Source organism: Heloderma suspectum, chromosome 6, assembly GCF_057233095.1.
Source record: "Heloderma suspectum isolate Gila_16-S chromosome 6, 16-S_ref, whole genome shotgun sequence".
NCBI classification, from domain to species: domain Eukaryota; kingdom Metazoa; phylum Chordata; class Lepidosauria; order Squamata; family Helodermatidae; genus Heloderma; species Heloderma suspectum.
This window is the reverse complement of record NC_139463.1, coordinates 129493174-129514000: the sequence shown is the minus strand read 5'-3', so window position 1 is coordinate 129514000 and position 20827 is coordinate 129493174. Positions and strand designations below refer to the sequence as shown.

The 20827-nt window shown below is 60.0% G+C and overlaps 3 protein-coding genes across 20 annotated transcripts; 2 read left to right on the top strand and 1 right to left on the bottom strand.

The window, feature by feature from the left end:
- The first annotated feature begins 83 nt into the window (after nucleotides 1-83).
- Nucleotides 84-12203, top strand: ARRB2 (arrestin beta 2). 4 transcript variants are annotated; one of them, XM_084806965.1, is made up of 15 exons: nucleotides 84-229; nucleotides 2477-2507; nucleotides 3610-3670; nucleotides 4422-4466; nucleotides 5378-5574; nucleotides 6074-6133; nucleotides 6301-6368; nucleotides 7224-7359; nucleotides 8568-8652; nucleotides 9163-9235; nucleotides 9644-9781; nucleotides 10398-10481; nucleotides 10563-10642; nucleotides 10783-10843; nucleotides 11371-12203. In XM_084806965.1, the coding sequence occupies exons 1-15, from the start codon at nucleotides 207-209 to the stop codon at nucleotides 11462-11464; spliced, it is 1236 nt and encodes a 411-aa protein (XP_084663091.1). In that variant the 5' UTR covers nucleotides 84-206; the 3' UTR covers nucleotides 11465-12203. The 4 variants fall into 4 exon arrangements, with proteins under 4 accessions (XP_084663091.1, XP_084663090.1, XP_084663089.1 ...); XM_084806964.1 differs by having other exon boundaries at nucleotides 10398-10642; nucleotides 11371-12196; XM_084806963.1 differs by having other exon boundaries at nucleotides 8568-9235; nucleotides 11371-12196.
- Nucleotides 12181-17514, bottom strand: LOC146343242 (uncharacterized). Of its 14 annotated transcripts, XM_084806976.1 has the most exons (9): nucleotides 17230-17342; nucleotides 16850-16928; nucleotides 16695-16770; nucleotides 15958-16031; nucleotides 14850-15080; nucleotides 14435-14497; nucleotides 13741-13816; nucleotides 13054-13141; nucleotides 12181-12961 (listed from the first exon to the last, which is right to left on the bottom strand). In XM_084806976.1, the coding sequence occupies exons 1-9, from the start codon at nucleotides 17324-17326 to the stop codon at nucleotides 12915-12917; spliced, it is 831 nt and encodes a 276-aa protein (XP_084663102.1). In that variant the 5' UTR covers nucleotides 17327-17342; the 3' UTR covers nucleotides 12181-12914. The 14 variants fall into 14 exon arrangements, 13 of the variants coding, with proteins under 13 accessions (XP_084663102.1, XP_084663105.1, XP_084663094.1 ...); XM_084806979.1 differs by lacking the exons at nucleotides 16850-16928; nucleotides 17230-17342 and adding an exon at nucleotides 17345-17514; XR_014784015.1 differs by lacking the exon at nucleotides 13741-13816 and having other exon boundaries at nucleotides 12182-12961.
- MED11 (mediator complex subunit 11) lies at nucleotides 17495-20711 on the top strand. Of its 2 annotated transcripts, XM_084807003.1 has the most exons (4): nucleotides 17495-17635; nucleotides 17742-17872; nucleotides 19763-19896; nucleotides 20580-20711. In XM_084807003.1, the coding sequence occupies exons 1-4, from the start codon at nucleotides 17518-17520 to the stop codon at nucleotides 20629-20631; spliced, it is 435 nt and encodes a 144-aa protein (XP_084663129.1). In that variant the 5' UTR covers nucleotides 17495-17517; the 3' UTR covers nucleotides 20632-20711. The 2 variants fall into 2 exon arrangements, with proteins under 2 accessions (XP_084663129.1, XP_084663130.1); XM_084807004.1 differs by lacking the exon at nucleotides 20580-20711 and having other exon boundaries at nucleotides 19763-20454.
- The last annotated feature ends 116 nt before the right edge of the window (nucleotides 20712-20827 follow it).

Sequence of the window (20827 nt, the reverse complement as noted above, 5' to 3'; positions counted from 1 at the left end):
GGGGAGGTCGTTGGAGGCGCGCCCCTCGCGGCTGACGTCTTCCCCTCCCCACCTCCCGGGCGCGCGCTGCGATTGGCTGCGGCGCCGCACACGTGACCGCGGCCCGGAGGCTAGCCATGGCTTCACTGTGGTCCGCTCCGCCCTGCAGCCCCGACTCGGCTCCAGAGCGGCCCCGGCAGTAGCCAGAGCCAGGCGGCGGCGGCGGCATGGGGGAGAAAGCGGGAACCAGGTAGGCAGGCAGGCAGGCAGGCGGCGCCCCTCCGCCCCGGGGTCCTGGCTCGCCCCGCCCCGCCCCCTCCTGCGGGGGACCCAGGAGTCCCGGCTGAGCCCTGCCGCTCTCGGAGGGCCCGCGCACCCTGCGCCCGCCCTGGCGAGCCCCGGAGTCCGAGCCCCGGCTCCCCACAGCCCGAGGGCTCTCGCTCAGCGGCACCCCGCAGCCCAGAGGACCGAAGGGCCCGGCCCGCGCTTCTCTTCGGAGGAGCTGCGGCCCGCCCCGCGCCCGGGGCCCCTCGCCGGGAGGGGCGCGTGCTGCTGCCTGGCCGCAAAGCCTGGGCCGGGCGGGGGGGATCATCTCCCTTTGGCTGACGTCTGACCTCGGAATTAGGGTGCCCGACAGGGGTGCCGCGAAGAGCGGGGCGGGCTATTCTGGGAGCCGCCGTTGCTCTCTGAACTCCGGGGGGCACCCTTTCATCCGCTCTGCCCTTTGGGAGGGCCCTGGGCCCGGATGCAGGGAGGGCTTTCTGCTGGAGGGAAGCTGCCACCTTTTCCCAGATGGGGGAGGGAGCACTTGCAAGCCCGTAGCCGCGTGTGCTTGCACTCACACACCTGCTTTATGGACCTAGGGCAGCCTTCCCCAACTTGGCATCCTCCCGTTGGGTTGGACTATAACATCTGCTGGCCGGGGGATTCTGGGAATTGCAGTCCAACCCATCAGGAGGGCACCAAGTTGGGGATGGCTGCCCGAGAGGAGTGCGTGCCCATCCCAGGACCTGATGAGATGCTCTCTTGCCCGTGACTGACAGGTACAAACCAGGGCTCTTCTCCCCCTCTCCCCACCCCATGTGCAACAGCCCTGTAATTCCCGGGGGGGGGGGTTCTAGACAGCCTGAGTTGCACCATGCAAACGGGGGGGGGGGGTTGTGTTGATCAGGCAGCTGCTGCGCATCTTGCAGTCTTGACACAGGGCTGGAAAATGGGAAGTCGCACTGACATTTGAGGGAGTAAACAATTTGCAGCGGGGGGGAGTGGCAGTGGCAAGTCCCTCGGTGCTCTTTCTTTCATCTAGGCAAGTTCCAGGCTCCCCCACACACACACCTGCTTTGACACTTGTGTACACATACACGGTCCCTGCGGTAACGGTCACAAGCAGCCCCCTCAACTCCTAAGAAAGGGAAATAGCAACACGTTGGTGCTTCCTCATCCCTCCCCGCTGCTGTGCGGCAAAGTTCTCTGCCCCAGTGAAGCCCCAGTTGGGGGGTCAAGGGCACCCTTGGCCTTGATTCTGAGGTGCAGCCAGGTCTGGAGCAGAAACGGCTTCTAGGGCCAGCAGTTGTACAGGGTGGGGGGTGCGTGTGCATGTTTGGCCTCTGGAGCCTGCCCCACTGCTGAAATGTAGGCAGCTCTAGGAAGGGCTGTCAGGGTGTGCACCACAGAGCAAGAGGCCCTCCCAACAAGGATCATGGCCATGTGGGGATCAGTGCAGTGTGTGTGGAAACCATCAGGGTCTCCAGCTGTCACCCTGTGAATTGTGTCCTCAGGGGGTTGCAGACAGACAGCCAAAAGTACGGATATATTTATTTATTATTACATTTGTATACTACCTTTTTTTTTCTCCAAGGAACCCAAGGTGGCTTACATAGTACTCCTCTCCATTTTATCCTCACAACAAGCATGTAAGGAGGGCTAGGCCAAGAGTCAGCGACTGACCCAAAGTCAACTCGGGAGCTTCATAGCCGAGTGGGGACTAGAACCTGGATCGCCCAGGTCCCAGTTCAACCCTCCAAGCATTACGCCACACTTGCTTTCTCCTGGGGAGACAGATCAGTTTTGGATGGGATTTCAGTGGGCCACAAACACTCCGTGCCTGTGATTGTGCTGGATACACATCCCCCCTACCCAATGCACTGATTAGACAGGATGTAACCCCAGGGGAGGGCTTCCCACCCAACCCTTGACGACAAGATGACAGCTGCTCCTGTTGCTGCAGTAACGCTGAGGCACCTGGTCCTGATGCTGTTCCCATGGCAACACATTGTAACTAATCCCTGCTGGTAGTGTTGGGATGGGGGGCTGTCCCGGGAGCCTGACTTCATGGGGGGAAGAGGAGGAGGGGATACTGATGTTGCTAGAATGAAATGTTGGGGTGTCACAGTCTTTGGGATGGGGCAGGGCGGGATTAGAGCGGGGGGGGGAGAGGTACAGTGGCCCCTGTGTCTCATGAGAATAATTTTTCTTGCTGTCTGTTCTTCCTCACCAGGGTTTTCAAGAAATCCAGCCCCAACTGCAAAGTAAGTGCTCCCTTTCTCTTTCCCCCTCCCCCGTGCAGCGCTCCCCACACTCTCCATTCTCCACAAAATCTAGCAGAATCCAAAATCTGTGTGCGCACATGGCTCAGCCTCCCTCCGAGCTTAGTGCCTGTGCAAAAGACGCACCACTGTTTCTGTGGGTCTCTTTCCCCATCTCCAGTTGTGGGTTTCCTGTCCCTCTTCCTCCCACGCCCAGTTTCCTTCCTCCCTGAGCAGCGCATGCTAAACCGAGAACTGACGGCTGTGTTCAGCAGCCTCTCCCTCTTGTAAAGAACCCCCCCCCCCAGTTTTCGCCAGATGCCTGAGACACCCCACCAAGTTCGGTGACAGCAGGGAAGGAAGGACCCCTGCGCCCCCCTCCCAAGTCCCGTGAACGCGATCCTGCGCACAAGTGTGCAAGGGAGCTTGTGCTGGGCCTGGGCTCCTGGGGGGCGCCGCCGGAGAGGCCGGCCCGGTGCGGGTGCGCGTGTTCGAGAAGCGTGTGCCGCGGCGGGGCGGGGGGCGCTGGTGCCGCCCGGGCCGGGCGCTCCCGCCGCCGAGCGCCGCCGGAGGAGCGCGGGGCGGGGCGGGGCGGCCTCGCGCCTGGCCGGCGGTCGCGGCGGGCCTGCCCTGGCCGCGAGGCGCAGGGTCGGGCGGCGTTCCGAGCGCCCCGAACGCGCCGGCAGCAGCCCGCACGCAGCCTGGAGGCCGGCGAGGCGCGCGCGCGGCCGCGGAGCCCCCGCGGGGAGGAGGCGGGGGCGCCCCGGCTGATCCGCCCCGGCTGATCCCCCCGGGGCGGCTGCTTCTCTCCCGGGGCGGCTGCTTCTCTCCCGGGGCGCGGCGGTACGGCCAGGCACGCGGCGCGGCGCGGGGCGGGAGGAGGGCTGCGCTGCGGGGCCGGGAAGGCAGCCCTGGAGCTGGGCCGGATCCAGCGCGAAGTACCTCGCGGGGTGCGGGTGTGTCGGAAGCAGCCGGGCAGCCAGGTGGAGGGGCGGCGGGGGGCGCCGGCCGCAGTGTGAGGACCGCGCGGACGGCCCGCTCCCCGGCACCCGCTCGGACGGCCCGCGGCCCCGCCTTCCGCTCACAGGCCTTCCTGCTCCTCCAGCTCACCGTTTACCTGGGAAAGCGGGACTTTGTGGACCACCTGGACAGAGTTGACCCCGTAGGTGAGTGGGGGGGCTGGGCCAGGATCCTCTGCCCCTTCCGGGCTCCTGCTCTAGAGGAGTGCAGGAGCCCGGGACAGAAACTCTTGGCTGTCCCAATCCAGGGCTGCAGGGGGGGATTCCCCCGAGGGTCTCTCTCCCCATTGAAGGGCTGAAGGAGGGAGGCATCTGCAGGGCACTTTGCTGGGCCACGCTGGACGTGACTCGGTTCCTCTCCGTGGCGCTTTTCTTTACTGAAATGTGGAAAGTGGGGGCTGCCAATTTTCTGTGGGGAGGGGTGCTTATTCCTCCTGTGCCAAAGCCCCTGTCAAACATGTTTTTTCATCACACATTCCAGCGCCTGTTCTGCCCCATGTGGAGAGAGGGGAATACTTGTGTTTATTTTTTTAGTCAAGAGATCAGTCACGGGTCTTGTAGTGTAACATACATGTAGGTCCTAATATCTTGGAGCCAGGTTAGACAGAACCCTTTTATAAGGATTCACAGCAAAATCTGAGATGTTCATGCTGAGGCAACTGTCAGATTTGAGTGCTGTTTACATCAAAGGAGCTGAAAGGTTTAAAGGAAGGAGTATGTTAAGTCAGAGGAGGCTTCCCCCCCCCCCATTAGGACTAGCTATTCTCTTCCAGGAGAGAGTGGGGCTGAGGGACTTGCTGGGGGGAGCTGTCCCAATTCAGGAGCAATGGGATGGGGCACGGTGGTCTCTCTTTTCTCTTGTTCCCCCTCCTATCTCTTGCTTGTTTCTCCACATCAGATGGCGTTGTTCTTGTGGATCCCGAATACCTGAAGGATCGGAAGGGTACGTGGTGGCAGGGAATTGAGGGAGAGGATCTGGGATGGATCCTAAGTCTGTGGGATGCCTCCACAGTGGGACAGATGGAGACCCTCGAAGGGGAGAGGAAGGGGCAAAGGAGGCCATTTCCATGGGTGTCGTGTTCGCAGGCGAAGCTCTTCAAACTCTCACCTACTGCAAAAACAGCTCCTGGGATTCAAATTGTCCAGTTGAAGATGCTATGCAAATTGATGCAAAGTTGTTCCAGCTGAGTCCCACTCTCTGTCTTAATCTCGGGGCAGACAAGGGGCATTTTGAAAGACAGAATTTAGACACTTAAACGTACAGCCAGCAGAACAGATATACTGTTACCCTCTTCTTCAGAGAAGGGCTTTTGCTTGCCACTGACCCTAATACGTTAGCAGTTCTCTGGCACTCAATGGAAATGGAGCATGGCTAATTAGAGAAGTAAAAGCAGAAGCAGGCGGGAGGGTCATAGCTTGAATTTAGTCCAGGAAAGGAGTAGCTCTCATGCGCCAGTCCAAAGCACACCAGGTGGAAGTAAATCACACGGGACTTGGAGGGGCTTTCTTCTGAGTAAAAATGCTTAGGGTTGCTTAGTGTTTGGTCATGGGCTAGAGGGGAGGGCAGGGGAACGTAAATTGAAGACTGAAACATTCCCAGAATTCTCTTGCAGAACAGAACTGACAGAATCTTCATTTTTGTGGCTTTACAAAGCTCCAGATGCCCAAATTTCAGCTTATGGGAAGGAGGAACAGTCTCTTTCTAGGTTCCCTTTTCCTTCTCTTTGCCCCCAGACTGGTGGTTGCTGTGTGGGGGGGGGGTAGGATTCTGACAGGGAGTGGGCAACTGAGGCTGTGTGGAAGGGTGGGGAGGCTCCGTCTAACTCCTTCCCTCCCTCCCTGGCAACCTCCCAGTGTTCGTGACGCTGACCTGCGCCTTCCGGTACGGCCGGGAGGACCTTGATGTGCTGGGGCTCACCTTCCGCAAGGACCTCTTCCTGGCCTCGTGCCAGGCCTTCCCCCCCACCGAGGAAGCCCCTGAGCCACTCGCCCGCCTGCAGGAACGGCTGCTGCGGAAGCTGGGCGCCAACGCCCACCCCTTCAGCTTCCTGGTGAGACGCAATGGGGGCAGGAGGGTGGCGCTCAGCACTCCCACTCCACAGCATCCTGCCTGGCTCCGTCCGGCAAGGAGCCCTCCCCACGGCCCCTTATGCCCATCCTCCCCCCCCCCCCACACACACACACACACACACATGCATGTAGAGTCCCGCAGCCGGGGGCCGCTACCAAGAAGGCCCTGTCCCTCCGCCCTCACCAGCCTAACTGCTGTGGCAAGTGGCCACACAAGGAGAGCCTCTGATGCTGCTCTTGGAGTTTACTGGCCAGACCCCATCCCCAAAGCCATCCTGTCCTTTGCCCCAGACAAAGTGGTGCAAAATGCTTGGGGCGTGTCCTTCCCAATCCAAACACATTCCTTTCTCTTCCCACCCGCTTCTCTGCTTAGCCCTGAGCTTAGAGTTTAGTGGAGATGCCCCTTCTGTCCAGTACGGAGACACTCTTTCCCCACCCAGCTCTCCCCATTCACACTCTGTGTTTCTCCACACCCCACAGATCCCACAGAACTTGCCATGTTCGGTTACGCTGCAGCCGGGACCTGAAGACACCGGAAAGGTCTGGCATTTCAGAGGAGATGGAGGGCACAAAGAGGGTTGGGATTCATTGGGCTGCAAAGGGCAGAATTGCGGTCGGGGGGCTGGCGGAGGGCAGGGACGTGCGGCTGTGATTGGAGCAGGGCCATCAGTGGTAACGGGAGTCTGTGCTGTCTCTTCCCTATTCAGGCTTGTGGAGTAGATTATGAGATTCGGGCTTTTTGTGCCAAAAATGTAGATGAGAAGATTCATAAAAGGTAACGAGTTTCAGGGGGGGTTGTGTTTCTAGGGATGTGTATGGGGCGGGGCGGGGCGGGTGAGGGGCAAAGCGACACAACTCCCCTGGTCTATGGAGACCAGTCGGTGTATGAGCAGAGAGCAGGGTGTTCCTGCTGGGGGGTTGCAAAGAACTCTTTGGCAGCATGCTTTGAGGGAGAAGCTCTGTGCACAGCAATAACTAGAGCCAGGCAGAGGAGCTCAGATGGGTTTCTGTGGAACCCACCAGACCCCGCTCAGCTTCCCGGCCCACGGCCTCACTGCTCAACTCCTCCCGCTTGCTGGGCCCTGCAGAAGGTTCTCCTCCACACAGTCCTTCGTTTGAGTCTGTGGACTGCCCTTCGAGAGGCCCTTCCAGGGTAATTCGCACAGAAGGACATAAAATACCAGTCAAAAAGCCATCTTAAAAAATAGTTCAAGAGACTGCTCACGAGACGTTGCAAGGCCCGGGAGCGTGACGAGCCTCCCTCTGGCGCCCAGAGGACACCACTGCAGGCACCAGGCAAGCCTCCCTGGGGAGAGCGGTCCGGATATGGGGAGTCGCCGCCGCAAGGCCCGCTTCCCCACCGCCGTCTGCCTCGCGTCAGAGGGCTCAGGGGGCAACTGATGAAGGGTCAGTCTCCACGGGCTGATGAGGGGGTAGGTGGCCCTTCGGGTCGGACTGCCTAGGGCTGCCAGCGCTGCATTTCGGCTGGGGCGCAGCACTGCCACGTGTGGCTGCCCTCCTGCTCTGTTGCGTGGGCCTCTCCCCACTCGCCACACGGAGGACCAGGCAACCTGGCTCCGAGCCCCCGCTCTGCCAACCACTCTTGTCCTGCCCCCCCCCATTTCCTCAGGAATTCGGTCCGTCTTGTCATCCGCAAGGTCCAATATGCCCCGGAGAAGCCTGGCCCACAGCCCATGGCTGAGACCACCCGTCACTTCCTGATGTCCGACCGCTCCTTGCACCTGGAGGCGTCCCTTGACAAGGAGGTGGGGGATGTTTGTGCTCTGGCATGTGGGGGGCCGGGGGGGCAAAAGCGCTAACGAGGAAAATCCTGCCGGCAAGAGACTGAAGGAACCGGGCATGTTCAGCTGTGAGAAGACTGGGGGAGACAGGATAGCGCTCTTCAAGGACCTGAAAGGCTGTCCCAGAGAGGAAGGCCAGGACCTCTTCTCGACCATCCCAGAGTGCAAGACACAGAATCATGGGCTCAGGTGACAGGAAGCCAGATTCCGGCTGAACATCAGGAGAAACTTCCTGACTGTCAGAGCAATATAACGATGGAGCCACTTACCTAGGGAGGCGGTGGGCTCTCCCACGCTGGAGGCACTCAAGATGAGGCTGGACAGCCATCCGTCAGGGACGCTCTGACTTGGATTCCTGCACTGAGCAGGGGGGGGACTCGATGGTCTTGCAGGCCCCTTCCAGCCCTACAATTCCATGATTCTAAGAGCCACTAGGCAGGGGAAGTGTTGTAAGACTTGTTGCAAGGCTTGTGACATGAATATGAATATATTCATGTCACAGTGTATAGATATATATTTATATTACAAGCCTTTGCAACACTTTCCCCGTGCAGTGGCTTTTGCCTGCAGGATTTCCCATTAGCACTTCTGTCATACATATATCCAGACACTGCAGGAAGACAGCCAACAAACATTCAGGGAGAGAGCTTCCAATTTATTTAAAACCTGATGATTAAATTTAGTCATTGGGAAGCTAATGCTAATGACAATCAGAGTACTGTGAACTGTTTTTTCCACCAAGGCATGAATTTATTCAGTTCCCAGTTGCTTTTCTGCAAACGTAGAGATCTTTTAGTATCTGTATGTTGGTACAGAATCTCTTTTATATTTTATTTCTGCATACAGAGCCAGAAACTGGTACTGACCATCAAGTAAACCTTACAACTATTTCCATCTTCTCTGTCCACTCACTCACTGTCTTCTTTAAAAGTCTGAATACTGCCAATCTTCCATTGGAAGCCTCTGACCAAGAGAATGGGGGTAGCTGTGTGGGGCACAGGCTGGGCAGGAGAGGGGCTGACAAACTCATAGCAGCGGGGAGACTGCTTGAGTGACGGACTGAAGGGTGGCCTTGGGAAAAGAGGGAAGGGCTGGGAGTGTCTTCTGTGGCGGAGCAAGAGTCCTTGCTTGGCCCTCATTCTGATGCACACCCCTTTTCTCCCCCCACCCAGCTTTATTACCATGGCGAGCCAATCAGCGTCAATGTTCACGTTACCAACAATTCCAGCAAAAGTGTCAAGAAAGTGAAGGTGTCTGGTATGAACAGCGGCCTGCCAAGCCCCGGAGGCTGTGCCCACTTGCAGCTAAATGTTCCGGGGCACGGGGGGGGGGGGGGGGGAGGCACCGTTCTTCTGGCTGGGAAGACGGTGGTGGGAGCCCGGCGCACCAGCTGGGCACGGGAGGCTTGCAGACCCCTAGAACTGGGCTGGATGAACGGCCCTCTCGGCACAGGCTGCCGTGGGTGGCTGGAGCAGAGCAAGCGTCCGGCCAGAAAGGCACATATGGTGCAAACCACCCTGGATGACCGAGGCTCACTGTGCTGTTGGGGAGACCAAGCCTGTAATGGCTCACTGAGCATCTGCAGAGTGCTCAGGGAGGGAGCAGGATCTAGGTGGCAAAGGCTTCCTTGCAGGCAGGGATCTGTTCTGGGGTTAAGAGCCGCAAGTGCTGCTAAACAGGATTGCTGGGGAGCTGCAGGGGCGGGCGGCGATCGGTGCTGTGCAGCTGACACCTCTCTTTTGCTCGTGCCCCCTTCCCACCCTGCAGTGCGGCAGTACGCGGACATCTGCCTCTTCAGCACAGCCCAGTACAAGTGCCCTGTGGCCCAAATCGAGCAGGAGTGAGTATGCTGCTGCTGCTGCTGAAATGGTTATCTCCAGGCCTCCAGCCTCTCTGACCCTCCCTAAACTGGAATTGGGGGAGGGGGGGTTGCTCCCAAAGCTGCAGGCTTGTATTCAGAAAATGGAGTATGTAAAATGGCATGCGGGAAATCTCAGTGCACCGTTCTGCAATTCACCCTTTTCATTAAAATCCAATTCTATAAGTGAACTCCTTAAAAAAATGACACCTGCACCCCCTCCAGGTGTGGGACTTTGGCTTGACTTATGTCGCCCCCAAGCCCGGCCTAACTTCTGCTGTCCCTCCACTGCAGTCCTTGATGCAGGGTGGTGGGTGGACTGATGGACAGGCGCTAATTCTGGCCCCCCTCCCACCCCCTGCTCTGCCCGCTACGGCTTGGCTCCATCAGCGACCAGGTCGCAGCCAGCTCCACCTTCTGCAAGGTTTACACGCTCACGCCGATGCTCAACACCAACCGCGAGAAGCGGGGCCTGGCGCTCGATGGGAAACTCAAGCACGAGGACACCAACCTGGCCTCCTCTACCATGTGAGTCGGGGGGGGGGGGCAGCTTTCCAGGGACTGGCAGGTGCTGGGATGGGCACAGGGGGCTGCGCTGGGGACCGGGGGCCGCGTTGCTGATGCAGCCACACCCTCGGCCCCTCACCACACATGGGCCCTGCTCAGAGGCCTCTCCCTCCCCGCCGCCGAAAATCACCCCCCATGCTCGGAAGCACCAATGAAGTGGGGGGGCCCTGGCCTCCCCAGCAGGCATGCTCGGAGGGCTGCCCAGAGAGGGCCTCTGCGCTGGCCACATCCCGTGGCCGGAGCCTCCATTCATGGGAACCAGCCGCTGGGCAGTCCGAGGGCCACAGAGGTGTGGCGTGGCGGGCAGAGGTGGCGACGGGGCTTGGGGGGCCCTCGCCCTGTTCCAGGCAGCTGCAGAGGAGGGGGGGACGGTGTGCCTGGGCCAGGAACCAGCAAGTGCCCACCAGGCCGACGGGGGACGCGCTGCGAGTGGCTGCTGGAGCTGCGTTTCTGGCTGCTGGAGCTGCGTTTCTGGCTGCTGGAGCGTCTCACTCCAGTTCTCCTCCCCATGACAGAGGAGCAGTTGCCCCCCCCCCGCGACTGCTGCTATCTGAGCCCCCCCTCTTTTGCCTTGCAGTGTGAAGGAGGGTGCCAACAAGGAAGTTCTGGGCATCCTGGTCTCCTACCGGGTCAAAGTGAAGCTCGTGGTGGCCCGAGGAGGGTACGTGCTGCGGGTGGCGGGGTGCCTTGCTCTGCCCTTGGGTGCCCCCGCCCCGGGCCCTGAGCTTGTCTTCTCTCCTAGGGACGTCTCCGTGGAGCTGCCTTTCGTCCTCATGCACCCGAAGCCACCCGACCAGTCCTCCCCGTCACAGCCGCAGCTCGGTAAGGCTTCGGGCCGGGACAGGTTCCTGCCCCCCCCCCCCCGGGGCCTTGTCCCGTGGCAGCCGCAGTGCGCTGATGGGAGGCATCCTTCTGGGGCAAGGGCCCAGCACGTGCGCGCTCACTCTCCTCCTCCCCCCCAGCTGCCCCAGAGACAGACGCAGACGTGCCAGTCGACGCAAACCTCATCGAGTTCGAAGCCAAGTAAGCCGCACCTTCCGTGCCTCGCGAAGCGGCCTTCCCCAAGCTGGAGCCCTCTAGCGTGTTGGACTACCACGCCCAGCATCCCCCACCCAGCATGGGGGGCACCAACTTGGGGAAGGCTGCTGGAAAGAATGAAGAGGCCACGTGCCCTCCAGCAAGAGGGGAGGATGTGAGGCCTCAGTCAGGAAGAGGCCCAAGAGTGGGACCCCCCCCATTATTTCCTACTCCGCCTGGCAGGTGTGTAGAAGGAGCAGGCACACAGGCAGCTTGAACCCTGACCCGTAACTGCACAGAACACCACTGAGGCTCTTGCAGAAGCCCACTTGGGGCAGCAGGGGGAACCGTCAGCCTGGGAGTGTCCGCTTCACAGGACAAGCGAGCGGGGGGGGGGGGAGCCCGGAGGCCGAGGCCTGCCCCCTCCGCCTTGAACCCAGCTAGGTGTTTTCCTATGCTTGCTGCTCATCAAACCAGCCTGACTGCACCCCTCTCTCCCCCCCGCACCCCTCTCTCCCCCCCGCACCCCCAAGCTACGGGCAAGACGACGACATTGTGTTTGAAGACTTTGCCCGCCTCCGGCTGAAGGGCCTGAAAGACGACAAGGACGACGACTACTTCTGCTAGGAAGCTCCTGGGGCACACGCCCTGTGGGTCCATCCGCGGACGGCCAAGGGGCGAGAGGGGACAGGGGAGCCCCTGCGTGCGCCAGTGTCTTCTTGTCACCCCCCAACCCCATTTCCGCATTCTCCTCTCAGCCTTGTGTCTATAGTGCTGTCATAAGGGGACAGGGTTGTGCCCCTACAGGGGGCTTTTAATGTGACTTAGATTGGGGAGTGGGTTCCCCCAGCTTTTCCCCTCCCATCGCTGCTGCTCGTCTTTTGCAAGATGGATTTTAACTCCCAAGGCCCTCCCCCCGCCCCGTCTAACGCACTGGAAGCATTTATTGGGCATTATCGTCTGACGGCCGCATCTCCAAGCACCACTTTGCAGGTGTTCTCCCCCGCTCCTGCCAACCTCACCTTTGTTGTGTCTCATTTTAAATGCTGTTTTAATTGGTTAGGGAGATGTTGCAAATGGAATCCCCCCCGCCCCCCAGTCAAGCGGGGGAGGCAGGTAGGAAGCCGCCTTCTCCCGCCCGTAGAAGCCATTTTGCTAGGGCTGGGCCTCTGCCAACCAGCCTCGTGCTCCAGCTGTGGGCAAGCCTGTGCCAAGTGCGTCATCCCTCTCCTCCCTCCACCCCATTTGTAAATCTCTTCCAGGACTGCATCTGCCTGTAAGCGGGTGCAGAGAAGGAGTAAAGGCCATTTGCTACAGTGTCTGAGCAGAGAGGAACAACAGAATAAAACACTTAACAGAGACCTGGTTTTATTCACTGACTGGGCATCTCGTTTAAGGGGATGGAGGAGCAACGGATACAGGCACCCTTTTCCCTCCTCCTTCCTTTCTTTTGGGGAGTGGGCTCCTCTGGCAAAGGGGAGACTCACTGCTGCTGGTCCCTGCTTCACTGGAAATGTTAACCAACGGTGCAATTCTGCTCCCATCTTATTTCTTTGTAGAGTACACAGGTGAAGTTGGGCGCTTGACTCCATTTACTGGACTTTGTCTGTATTTTCCCCACTAGTTAAACTGGCTGGTGGCCCCCTTAAACACCCTCCGGGCTCTGCAGGCATAGGAGCACCGAGCCATGGCGTGAGAGGCCACCACAGCCCAGCTTCGCCCTCTCAAGGTCACTCTGCCCCAACAGCCCTGGAAGGGGCTGTCCTTGACCCCACGGGGCTCGACCCCGCAGGCATGACCAGCTCCAGGCAGGAGGAGCAGCCTCTGCCAGTTCTTTGGGCGCTTGCTGGGAAGGCAGGCAGTGCCCCTCGTTCCAAATTAAGCCACTGGAGTTTGCACCTTGGTCCCCTGTGCAGGTAGGGAAGCCAGCGCAAGCTGGGTATACAAGCCCAGTCCCCTGCAACAGACCCAGCCCGTTTCCCCATCCCCCGTGTAGCTGCCAGGAGGCAGGGAAGGAGCCAAAGGGCCCAGCCCGCCTCGCAGCTGCAGCAGGTGTGGGCCCGCCCCACAGACAACTTCAGAAACGCCACCCCACTCGCACCATGGCGGCCTCAGGACCAGCTCCTGCAGCAACAAAGAGACAGGCAGGTTACCCAGCTGGGGGGGCGCTTCTTCCCCACCCACACCTGGCCCCTGAGGAACTTCTAGAGAGCTACCTGCAGGCCCAGGGGGATGCTTCCCGTGGCTTCTCCAAGGAGACGATGAGCTTGTGGGGCTGGACTCAGCTTGCCCTATGTCTGCAGCCTAGGACGAAGAGTGCAAAGGGGGTCACACCCGCACCTTCCTCTGGCAGCAGGAGCAACCCGGCGCCTGCCCTCAAGCCAGCAGCTGGTGGCCGGCTCTCTCCTCCACCCTCACTCCCCCACCCAGAACCCCTTGCCTGCTTTGCTCCCACAGCACAAGATGAGTTGGCAGGCCGCCCCTAAGCCGGTGTAGGCGGACATCAGTCCCAGGGGAAATTCAGTGGGGCATGCAACTGGGCAGAGGAGAGAGGGATGGGAGAGCCACCACGCCCCGCCCCGCCCGCTATTAAGGCATCCTATCTTTGCAAAAAGAGACCGCCATCTGTAACAGCTGAAGAGTGGATTGCCCAGGCAGAGAAGAGGCTTCTTTTCCTGGTCCTGCCCAGAGAATCGGAAGCGGGGGAGCTCCTGCGGGCCACGACGCCCCTGGGACAGCCATGTCCTCTTATGTGCCCTACGCGCCTGCCTGGTGTGCTGCTTGGGACAAAGGCCTCGCAAAGGCACACCGCAGCGCAATGGGGGGCGGTGGGAAGAGGCCCAATGCCCCTCGCAGCCATGCACGCGCCAGCAAGTGCAGCTGACCAGGTCCTTCCTGTGCACCTGCAGAGCCACTTCCTCACAAGGTGTGCTGAAGCTGCTGTCTCCTGGGGCCACTGCCACACTTGGCCTCGGAACGCTGCAGCAAGCGAAAGAGAGAGAGAGAGAGAGAGAGAGAGAAAGAAAGAAAGAAAGAAAGAAAGAAAGAAAGAAAGAAAGAAAAAGAGTGTGGAGCCTCCTGCAGCCCGAGGGCTGAAATGCGCTTTCAGGGGCGCACTGCAGTGGTGAGCGGGGCAGAAAATACCAGCGTACTGGAGCTTAAAGCTGCATCACTGAGCCCTGGGAGAGGCATTCCAGCTTTTTAGAAGCCGGGGGGGGGGGGGGGTTGGACAAATGCTGGGAAACCGCCAAAAGATCAGTAGTTGGGGGAAGGGGGCCTGGCCTTTGGGGAATCCCAGAGGGCTGGACTTGACCCTGGGCCTGAGGTTGCGCACTCCCCCAGCCCCCGAATACCGTGAGGGATGTCGTAATCTTCCATTGACTCGTTTGTAAGCTGAGTGGGACTGGTGCAGCAGCATCCTGTGCACTGCAAAGCTGAGCAGGGATTTGAACCCAGGTCTCCCCCTTACACCACAGTCACGAGAGAATCTAGCTCCTTCCCTGCCTGCATTGTCCTCCCCCACTACCAGAAGGTCAGCACAATGACAGAGGCAGAAGCCCTTGCTCGCTCCACCCCCCGGAAAGGAGAAGTGCTCACAGGCTCGCTGCTTCTCTCGCCTTCGCCAGCTTCTCCTGCAGGTGGGTCACCTTCCTCCAATACCTGCCGGGAAGAGCACTAGGATTGAGGGCTGGAACAGATTTCAGGGCCAGGAGGGCTGGTGCAAGAGTCCTCACTGTGGCTCACTCCCCCAAGATGTCTGTTTCTCAGTGTTCCAAGTGGTAAGAGACGGTGGCAGCTGAAGGTTCCAGAAAGACCATAAAATACTGGATCTGGCAAGTCCAGGTTCCCCTGTTCTGCCCTCCATTCTGGATCAGCAGGACATGATAACACTTTGCTGTAATGTTAAGATCTGGCAATGCGGGACTCCCAAATCCAAGGGTAGACGACGTTTCAGTGGAAGTCCTCACAATTCGGGGGGGGGGGATGTGGAAGTGGCTCCCCTGCTACTCACTTCTCTTCCTGCTCGTTGGCCCGGTTCACCCGCGCAGCCTCCAGCACCTTCTCCCTCACCCACCGCGCCTCCAGGTCTAGCCGCTCTCGCTGCACCTCCTGCAGGAGGCCCCGAGCCTGTTCCAACTCCTTGTGCAACCCCTCCACCTCCTGGGACACGATCCAGGCCTTGCACTGCACCTCCTCATACTGGTGCGTAAGGGCAGCCAAGTCGTGGGCAAGGCGCCCCATCCTGGGGGAGGCCAGAATTACGGCTTGGTACCCAGCATAAGTCCGCCATTTTACTGAGCACTAACGGAGCCCAGTGCCCAAAAGGGCGGGCGTTAGGCATTCCCATCTCAGGGGCTCACGGGGCAGGTGGAGAGCAGCAGCTGGGGATACTCAACTGCAAACATCATGTCACGAAGGCAAAGTATTATTTAAGTGCCTCAAAGGCTGGGTTCTGCACAGCGGCTGAAAAGAACAGAACAAATGCTGCCTACAGGCCTAGAATCTAAAAAAAGAAAAGTGAAAGATGGGACTGTGAGGGAAGGGAAAGGCAAAAGGAGAAGGAAAGAGCAGAGACTGGCATGCGAAGGCACAGGGCATGTTTGCAAATGCCTCTGCTCAGATGCTTGCCGAGGGGGAGCGGGGGGGCAGGAAGCCCAGAAGAAAGGGCTGGCAAGCGAGGGAGGGAGGAAGCAAGAGGCAGAAGGGGCAGCCTGCCATTTGGCCAAGAGGGGAGCATCAGAGCAATTACAGAAAGGAACAGAGGAGGAGGAAGGGATTTGAAAAGAAAAGGCAATAAAAAGCAGGCAGCAGTCCACAGGTCTGCTTTTAGGTCTGGCCCAGGCTGAAAGGGAAGCTGCAACCCCTGGTGCTGGGGGTCTCCCCGTCCCACAGAGTTAACTTAGCACCTCTGATAAGCGGGGACTGCAGGCTCCTGAGGTTGTAAAGGACCCCAAGTACTGGGCAAAGGCTGCAATGAACAAGCCGTCCGTCACCCTTGAGACTGGTAGCCGTGACCATCACAAGAAGGACTGCCATTTGTCGAAGTGAACAGCCCACCAAAGAGTTTCTGTTCCCATTTCCTTCTCCACAGCCTGCCGGGGGGGGGGGGGGAACACTACCTTGCACGCTGTTCCTGGTTCTCTGCCTCAGCCTCCCTCAGGACGTCTGTCAGGAGGGCAACCTGTTGGCGCAACTGTAGAGCGGGTGCAGAGTTACATATAGGCAGGTTAACTCCGAAGGCCGAAAAACGAATGAGCAAAAGCAGAGCTAGGAGGGCACAAAGACCACCCCACCAGAACAGCCCCCCCACACACACCAGTTTGTAGCAGGCCTGGCTGTCTGTGTGCCCAGCCCTGCCCAGTGCTGGCGGCAGAAAAGGGGCTTCCCCCTCGCCTGTTGCTCGCCCTTTCTAAAGAGAGATGGGCGGGGCCGTCCGCGGGCAACGGGGGTGCTTGAACACGGAGCCATGGCCCCTCGCGCTACCAGCGCAGCCGGACCACCCGCAGGCAGGCAGCAGACAGCGGGCGTGCGCGGGGCAGAGACGACAACGCCCCCGCCCCTCCCCACTCTGCCGGGGCCAGAGCAACGCGCCGGCCCCTGCCGAAGCTGGCCGGGGCCGCCCGCGGGGGTGCCGCCCCCGCCCCGGTGCGCCGCGGCCGGCCTTGTCGGCTTCTGCACGTGGAGGGGGCCGGGGAGCGCCTCTGCCTCGAGCAGCACGACGTCTCGGCCCAGCCCTGGCTCTCCCCGGCAAGCAGCCCGCGGTTGTGCGCTGCCATGGGGCAGGGAGCCCGTGCGAGCCACACTCCGGGGCTGCGCCCTCGCCCGGCTGCCCGGCCCGGGCGCCCCGCCCGCTCACCTCCTCTCTCTCTCGCCGGAGCTCCGCGGCCTCCAGCTCAAGCTGCAGGTGGAGGGAGGCCAGCGCCAAGGGGGGCCTGGAAAAGCCAGAAAGGGGCCCGTTGCAGCGAGCGCCCGGCAGCCCCCCGCCCCCCGCCCGGCAGCCCCCCTCCTCACCCGGAGGCCTCCCCCGTCCGCAGCAGCCGCTCCGCCAGCTGCACCTGCTGAGTCTCCATCCGCTCCCAGAGCGCCTCATCTGGAAAGGGGCGAAGGCGAGAGGGGGGCAGCGGATCGCGGGGGGCGGGGCGGGGAGGGGTCCTCCGCGCGCCGCCTCCCCGCCAGGGCCAGCCGCCTCCCCCGCCCCGCCCTGCACGGCCCGGCGCGGAGGCCGGGGGCGCAGTCCGGCACGGCGGGGGCGCCGCGGCCCCCGCCAGCGCGGTCAGCAAGGGCCTCCTCCTGCCGCTGGCCTGGGGCTGCCCGCCGGCGGCGCGGCGCGGCGCGGCGGGGCGACCCGGGGGACTCCGGGAGGGGCGCTCCGCGCTCGCTCAGGGGCTCACGTCGCTGCAGCAGGCCGCGCAGGCCGCGCGCGCGCTGCTCCCGCCTCCGCAGCTCTGCGCGCACGTGCTCCCTCCAGCCGCCCCCGGCGCGCAGCATTCCCTCACGCCGTGTCACCTGACGACGCCTTCCGTGGAGGGGCTGGCGGGGCTTGTAGTTCGGCCGTCAGCCGGGCGCATGCGCAAAGGCCGCCACGCCAGCTTCCTCCGCGCAACCGCTGTGCGCATGCGCTCTCCCGGAAGCCGGAACCGGCGGAGGATGAGCGCTACGGCAGCCGGCGAGGGCCAAGCATGGCGGCGGCGGCGGCGGCGGCGGAGAGGAGCGCGTACAGCCTGGGCTTGGCCAACGAGCGGCTGCGGCTGCTGGAGGAGCTGGAGCGCGAGATCGGGGCGGCGCTGCAGAGCGCGGGTGGGCCGGGCGCGCGGGGGCTGCGGGCGGGCCGGGGGCGGGCGGCGCTCGCGGCGGGGCCCCGGCGGGGCCCCCGCTCGCCGCCCATCGCGCCCTCTCCCCGCAGGCACGGTGACCCTGGAGCTGTCCAAGGAGAAGCCCAACGAGCGCCTCCTGGACCGCCACGCCGCCCAGTTCGTGGCCGCCGTGCAGAAGGTGGAGTCCGAGCTCTCCGCGCAGATCCGCTACCTCACCCAGGTAAGGGCCGCAGCTGCCTCGGGGCCGCCCCGAGCAGCGCGCTCCGGCGCGGGCCGAGCCTCATGCGGGAGCCCGCGGCTCTGCCCCGCCGCCTATCCGCGAGGGGCCGGGAGCCGCTCCCGCCGGCCCGCACAGCCCCTGGCCCGCGCCCCCACTGCGCCCACGAGGCCCTTTCAGGAGAAGACTGAGCCAAAGTAGGAACTGAGCACTTCTGCCTTTTCTTTGTTTTCTCTTATCATTTTGGCATCCATATTTAATAGCTGAACCACCTTTTCTTTCCTCTCTCTTGCACTATGCACGTAGCTGAAAAAAGCCTTTTTGTTGTTTTTAGTATCCCTCGCTAACCTCAGCTCGTTCTCAGCTTTAGCCTTCCTGACACCATCCCTGCAATTCCGTGCTACCTGCCTGTACTACTTTGCTTTCCTTCCACTTCCTATATGTGTCCCTTTTTGTTTTCAGGTCATCTCTAAGCTTTTTGTGAAGCCACATTGGCTTCTTTTGTTGTCTTCCACCTTTTTTTCTTGTTGGAATGGTTTGTAATTGTGCCTTGAGAATTTCCTTTTTCAAAAACTCCCACCCATCTCGGACTCCTTTTCTCGTTAGAATCGCTTGCCATGGGACCTTACTGATCATTGTTCTGAGTTTATTAAAATTGGCTGTCCTAAAATCCAGGGTACGCGTTTGGCTACACTCGGCTTTTGCAGAACCAAGAACTCAAGTACAACATGGTCACTTTCCCCCAGAGTTCCAGTTACTGCTACTTTATCCACTGGGTCATCTCTGTTGGTTAGGATCAAGTCAAGGATAGCCGATCCTCTAGTACCTTCCTCTACTTTCTCTAGGAGGAAGTTATGAGCCACACAAGTCAGGAATTTCCTGGAGGGGCCATGTTATGCAGAATTTGTCTCCCAACAAATATCGGGGAAATTGAAGTCCCCCATTACTACTACATCTTGCTTCCTTGAAACATTGGCTATTTGCTTTTCAAAAGTGTCATCCTCATCTTCTCCTTGGTTGGGTGGCCGGTAGTAGACTCCGACCACCAGGCTCCTTTTGTTCTTTGCTCCCTTTATTTTGATCCAGATGCTCTCGATGGGGCTACCAAGCTCCTCCTCCTGTATTTCTGTGCAGAGATATGTATTTTTCACATACAGTGCAACCCCACCTCCCTTTCTGTTCCTCCTGTTCTTTTTGAACCAGTTATATCCTTCAATTGCGGTATTCCAGTCATGGGAGTCATCCCACCAAGTCCCAGTTATAGACTCCTCTGAGTCCATCTAGCCCAGTATTGTCAACGCTGACTGGCAGCCATGGCTCCCCAGGGCTACAGGCAGGATTCCTTCCTAGAAATCCTGCCTGGAGATGCTGCCAGGGATTGAACCGGGGAGGCCTTGTGTGTGGAAAGCAGGGGCTCCCGCGCTGAGCTGTGGGCTGATCCATCAGAAGGCAGCTTTCTCTGTTCCTATTTAAATCATCCTTTTAATTCGGGGCAGGGGGATTTGTGGCCCTCCAGATATTTCGGCCTGCAACTCCCATCCTGCCTCAGCATTGGCTACGCTGTTGCAGGCCAAAACGTCTGGAGGGCCACAACTTGCCCAGCCCTGATTTAGGACCATGAGGACTGGAGTCTGTTTTTAAAGGGGCAGGGCCACGACTTAGTAGGGGAGCCCCTGGTGCTTTGCCTGCAGTAGGCCCCAGAGGGATCAGTCCCCAGCAGCACCTGCAAGCAGGGCTAGGAGAGCCCCCTGCCTGCCCGCACGCCTGCACCCTGGAGAGCCGCTGCTGCCAGTCTGTGTCACAGGCAGTCCTGAGCTGGATGGACAAGCGGCCTGACTTGGCAGCAAGTCAGCCGGCTGGCTTGAGCTCAGCACGGCCTTTGTCCTTTTGCAGGTGGCCACTGGCCAGCCCCACGAGGGGTCCAGCTATTCAGCGCGGAAGGATTGCCAGATGGCCCTGAAGCGTATCGATTACGCCCGTGTCAAGCTGGGAGAGCTCTCTCGGACCTGCGAGCAAATGCTGGAGCAGTAGGTGGAGAAACGCACCTTGGGGTGGGAGCGGGGCTCTTGGCATGCAGGAGGCCTTATTCATGGATGGAAAACACCTCCGTGGTGGGGAGTGGGCAGCACATCCAGCAGGCTGCGAGTGGCTTGGAACCTCCTTTCTGGGTCTGCTGGAGCCTTCTGTACCTTGGAAGTGGTCTAGCAGGAGGCGTCCGGGAGCCTGTCTGGGATGATGCTTAAGAGGATGAAGTGGAGCCTCATTGCTTGAGCCTCTCTTGAGATGTGAGACCCTGACCCTGGCAAGACATGCTATCTCATCTCTGTGGGCCTTGGCTGGTCACCCCTGCAATGCGCCTGAAACATCCGTTGTACACCAGAAGCGACATGCCATAAGGTGTAGATGATGCACAAGAGACTGGCATCATCTTTTTTACTTATTTGTAGTAGATTTTCATCCTGTTCGTCAGCTGGTATCTTTAAAGCAGCTCACAACATTTATAAAATGCTACATGGGATACCGTGTGTGTCATTTGGAACATGCCCTGTCTGATAGCAAGCCTACCATTACATGTTTGACATGGCCTACTGTCTGCCTGTTGACAACAGTTCACATTTACTGTTGATATCTGCCTGATATCAGCAGTAAAATTTCTGAGTTTATGGCTTTTAATACCTGCATAATAAACACGGCTGCCTGTGTCTTATAGGACACACGTCAACTGTGCCCCATGCCGTTCCAGGCCAGATCTGACATGCTGACAAGACAGATTGATGCACAAGATGGCAAATCCATGGGTCAGAATGTGGTCTGCCTTCCATGGGCAGAAGGGCTCCGCTGCAGGAGGTGCCACCGCCTGATGTTTGGGGATCCCCCTCCCCACTCGCCTGCATCACCGCTCGCCCCATCCAGCACAGCCCCAACCATCTAGGTAGCACTTCTGGTGCCGGAGGGGCT

Excerpts from the sequence above, each read along its gene's own strand:
- ARRB2 (XM_084806962.1), top strand. The coding sequence starts at position 207 with ATGGGGGAGAAAGCGGGAACCAG. Across the intron at positions 6,134-6,300 it reads GACCTGAAGACACCGGAAAG|GCTTGTGGAGTAGATTATGA; the intron begins GTCTGGCATTTC and ends TTCCCTATTCAG. Across the intron at positions 9,782-10,397 it reads AACCTGGCCTCCTCTACCAT|TGTGAAGGAGGGTGCCAACA; the intron begins GTGAGTCGGGGG and ends TTTGCCTTGCAG.
- LOC146343242 (XM_084806967.1), bottom strand. The coding sequence starts at position 17,326 with ATGCTGCGCGCCGGGGGCGGCTGGAGGGAGCACGTGCGCGCAGAGCTG. Across the intron at positions 16,929-17,229 it reads GCGCGGCCTGCTGCAGCGAC|ATGAGGCGCTCTGGGAGCGG; the intron begins GTGAGCCCCTGA and ends GCCCCTTTCCAG. Across the intron at positions 14,498-14,849 it reads GCCAACGAGCAGGAAGAGAA|GTATTGGAGGAAGGTGACCC; the intron begins GTGAGTAGCAGG and ends TCTTCCCGGCAG.
- MED11 (XM_084807003.1), top strand. The coding sequence starts at position 17,518 with ATGGCGGCGGCGGCGGCGGCGGCGGAGAGGAGCGCGTACAGCCTGGGC. Across the intron at positions 17,636-17,741 it reads GGCGGCGCTGCAGAGCGCGG|GCACGGTGACCCTGGAGCTG; the intron begins GTGGGCCGGGCG and ends CTCTCCCCGCAG. Across the intron at positions 19,897-20,579 it reads TGCGAGCAAATGCTGGAGCA|GACACACGTCAACTGTGCCC; the intron begins GTAGGTGGAGAA and ends TGTGTCTTATAG.